The sequence below is a fragment of the Carlito syrichta genome, unplaced genomic scaffold (assembly GCF_000164805.1).
Source record: "Carlito syrichta isolate Samal-C Ts95f unplaced genomic scaffold, Tarsius_syrichta-2.0.1 Scaffold315966, whole genome shotgun sequence".
Lineage (NCBI taxonomy): Eukaryota > Metazoa > Chordata > Mammalia > Primates > Tarsiidae > Carlito > Carlito syrichta.
Genome location: NW_007260062.1, coordinates 308,763 through 312,163, shown reverse-complemented (window position 1 = coordinate 312,163; position 3,401 = coordinate 308,763). Strand labels below are relative to the sequence as shown.

The following is a 3,401-nucleotide window of genomic DNA, read 5'->3' as shown; positions in this document are numbered from 1 at the left end:
CTATAATAAATCAAAATGAGCTGGGCGTGGTAGCGCGCGCCTTTAGTTCCAGTTACTTGGAAGGCTGAGGCAGAAGGATCGCTGGAGCCCAGCAGGCTGACTCTGCAGTGGCCGGAATCGGCCACTGCATTCCAGTCTGGGTGACAGAGTGAGACTCCAACTCAAAAAAAAAAAAAAAGAATTGTGGTGAGTTTTGAGGAAGTTCGTGTGGCTTCAGCAAAGTGAGTAAGGAGAAAGCAGCAGGAGTTGGGGTCAATCTGGTGGAGCCTTTTAGGCTATTGTAGATACTTCTTTTCTAAAATTATTTTTTTCAGACAGGGCCTCGGTCTGTCAACCAAGCTAGAGTGCAGTGGCATAATCACAGCTCACTGCAGCTTCAAACTCCTGGACTCAGGTGATCTACTGCCTCAGCCTACTTAGTGGTAGGAGCTACGGGCACCCACCACCACCCCCTGGCTAATGTTTGTATCTGGAGTAGCTGGAGCTATGGGCACCCACCACCACCCCCTGGCTAATGTTTGTATCTCTTGTAGAGATGGGGTCTTGCTATGTTGCCTAGGCTGGTCTTAAACTCCTGGCCTTGGTGATCCTCCTGCCTTAGCCTCCCAAATTGTTGGGATTACTGGCATGAGCCACTGTACAGTTCTATTTGTGGGTCTATTAACTAATATAATTTAAAAGAAGTGATGACTGTGTAAATGGTATTTGGAGACATATGCATAGACTGTAATGTAATATGAAACCATCTATGATTTCTATTGGTGACCAAGTCACAGATACTGCTAATGCCATTATAGAAACCATTCTGAAAGCTAAAGGAGCAGAGTGGGTGGGAGTAGCCCGGCATCTGTCACCTCTCGGTGCTGGGGACTGGGAATGTTGCCTACTTTTGTAGATAAAGAAAGCCTTACATTTCAGTCTGTTTGGTGAAAATAAAGTTGTATTTCCCCATCCAAGTTCATGGACCCTCTGAATTCTATACATGGACTCTTGTGGTTAATCTCTTAGTGCAAAAATGCTTGACGTGACTGCAAATAAACATAGGGGGTTTTATTTTTATTATTTATATTTATTATGTTATTTATTACAGGCGTGTGCCACCACGCCCAGCTAATTTTCTTTTATTTTATTGTAGAGACGAGGTCTTGCCATGTTGTCCAGGCTGGTCTCGAACCCTTGGGCTCAGGCAATCCTCTCGCCTCCACATCCCAAAGTGCTGGGATTTACAGACGTGGACCACCGCGCCCAGCCTACGTTTTTGTTTTTAAGTGGGAGAAGAAAAAGATGAAAACGGGGAACACTAGCATCCCAAATGCATGCCGTTCACTCTTGTACATCTAGCCAAAGGTGGGCTACAATGTCAGTCTGGACTTCCTAGCAGTCAAGGAAAAGGTTCTGCCCCAACTTTCGCAGCTTAAAACCTTGATTGGCAACCTCCCGCCTAATCTAAAACCCCAAGGCCTTCCCTAGGCTTACAAGACCCACATAGTCCAGTCTTTGCCGACCTCTCATGCTTCCTCTGACACCACTGTCCCTTCCCACACCTCCCAGCCTGGTCGAAATTACTTCTAGCTCTCAGGGAAAATGCCCGGCACCTCCCCGCCAGCCCTCCCGGACCGGGCGTTCCTAGCCAGTGGCGCCCGAAGGTGACGGATGCCTGCCCCGCCCTCTCGGGGCTACTCCCGCCCACTCTACTCCTTTAGCTTTCGGAAGGGCTTCTCCTTTGGCGCTTCTCACGAAACAGGGTGCTCCCGGCAAACTGACGCGATCCTGGGGGAACCCACTTGCGTTAGTGAAGCAAAGCGAATTCCATTTCTCACCAGCGAGCGCGGTTTCCCACGGTTCCACCGGAGCGCACGGAGGGCGGGGGAAGTGCTAGGAGGCGGTGTCATCTCCTAAGCTCCGCCCCCTCGTCGGCGTCTTCTAAACACGTTCTTCCGCCCATTTCCCTCTCTCTTCCTTTGTACGCCATCGTGGTGTGCGCGGTGGACTCTGTTGCTCGCCATGGTAAGTCTTTGGGCCGCCATCGGCCGCCATCGGCTCCGGGGTGGCTTCCCGAGACCCGAGGCTGCCGTGAGATTTCCGAGGTCGCGCGAGCATCGAGGGGCAGGAGGCTTTTAAAGGTTTTTTCAAAAGAAAGTTGATTTTGGCCACCGGTGGAATTCGCGGGCCTAACCAAGCATTTCGGGAGGGGTGAACTGCTCTGGCGCTGCGGGTTCGAGGGGGCGCTTTGTTCGCCGGGACGCTGGCAGGAATTCCCGCTCCCCCTTGCTTGGAGTGAACTTTGATTCTGGGACAGGGAGAGGTCAGAATGGGAGCACCCCAGAAATCATGGCTGACTACGGGATGCCCGTGGCATCCGCATAGTGACAGGCATCAGGAGGGAAATGTGAGCTACCGTTTTCTGAGTTTTTAGCTTGGTGTGTAGGAGCGTGCCACATTGTTACATTACAGAACTTTTGTTCAGATGGCATTCAGTCTTGAGCGTCGCCCCGTGGAAGTTCCTGGAACAAGGGGTGTTGTGTGAACCTATGTCATTCGTGCGTTCTTAGAAAATGCCTACAGAGGACTAGTCACTGTCGCAGCTTTTGGAGTCGGGTCTCACTCTGTCGCCCAGGCTGGAGTGCAGTGGCACGATCACGGCTTACTGCAGCCTTCAACTCCTGGGCTCAGACGAGCCTCCCAAGTAGCTGGGACTACAGGCGCGTGCCACCACACCCGACCAATTTTTTGATTTTTTTTTTTTTTTTTTTGTAGAGACAAGGTCTTGCTGTGTTGCCCAGGCTGGTCTTGAACTCCTGGACTCAAGCAGTCCTCCCGCGCCTCGGCCTCCCAAAGTGCCGTGATTACAGGCATGAGCCACCGCTCCCAGCCTAAACTCTAAACTGTAAAAATGTACAGCTGCTACTGTGGGCTAAGAGACAGGGGTATACTCTTTGCCTTCTTTATAATGGCCCCTGTTGTGTAAGGGTTTGTTGGACCAGGTTGGCCAGGCTTTATTTTAGACTTGTATTCAAGTCGTTTTTCTGGGTTGTTCTGCAAATAAGGGGGCATTCAGGTTGGTTTTGAGACAACTCAAGTTATATATAAAAGCCTATAAGATGAAACTGGAAACTCAGAAGTCATTCTTGAAAAAGTGACATTGCCAGGCTCGGTGGCTTAGCCTATAATCTCGCACCTTGGGAGGCTGAGGTGAGTGGAGTGCCTGAGCCCGTGGGATCGAGACCTGCCTGGACAATTTGGCAAGATCTCGTCTCTACAATAAACCAAAAATTAGCCGGGCGTGGTAGCGTGCGCCTGTAGTTCCAGCTACTTGGAAGGCAGAGGCGGAAGAATCGCCGGAGCCCAGCAGGTCGAGGCTGCGGTGGCCAGGAGCGGCCACTGCACTCCAGGCTGGGCCT

General features: G+C 51.2%; 1 protein-coding gene across 1 annotated transcript in view; it reads left to right on the top strand.

Annotated features, from left to right (window-relative positions):
• The first annotated feature begins 1,926 nt into the window (after positions 1-1,926).
• Positions 1,927-3,401, top strand: part of RPL39 (ribosomal protein L39) — a 5,558-nt gene continuing 4,083 nt past the window's right edge. The window contains exon 1 of the mRNA XM_021706741.1: positions 1,927-2,007. Within this exon, the coding sequence (XP_021562416.1) occupies positions 2,005-2,007 (3 nt within the window). The 5' untranslated portion in view covers positions 1,927-2,004. The remainder of the gene's footprint in view (positions 2,008-3,401) is intronic.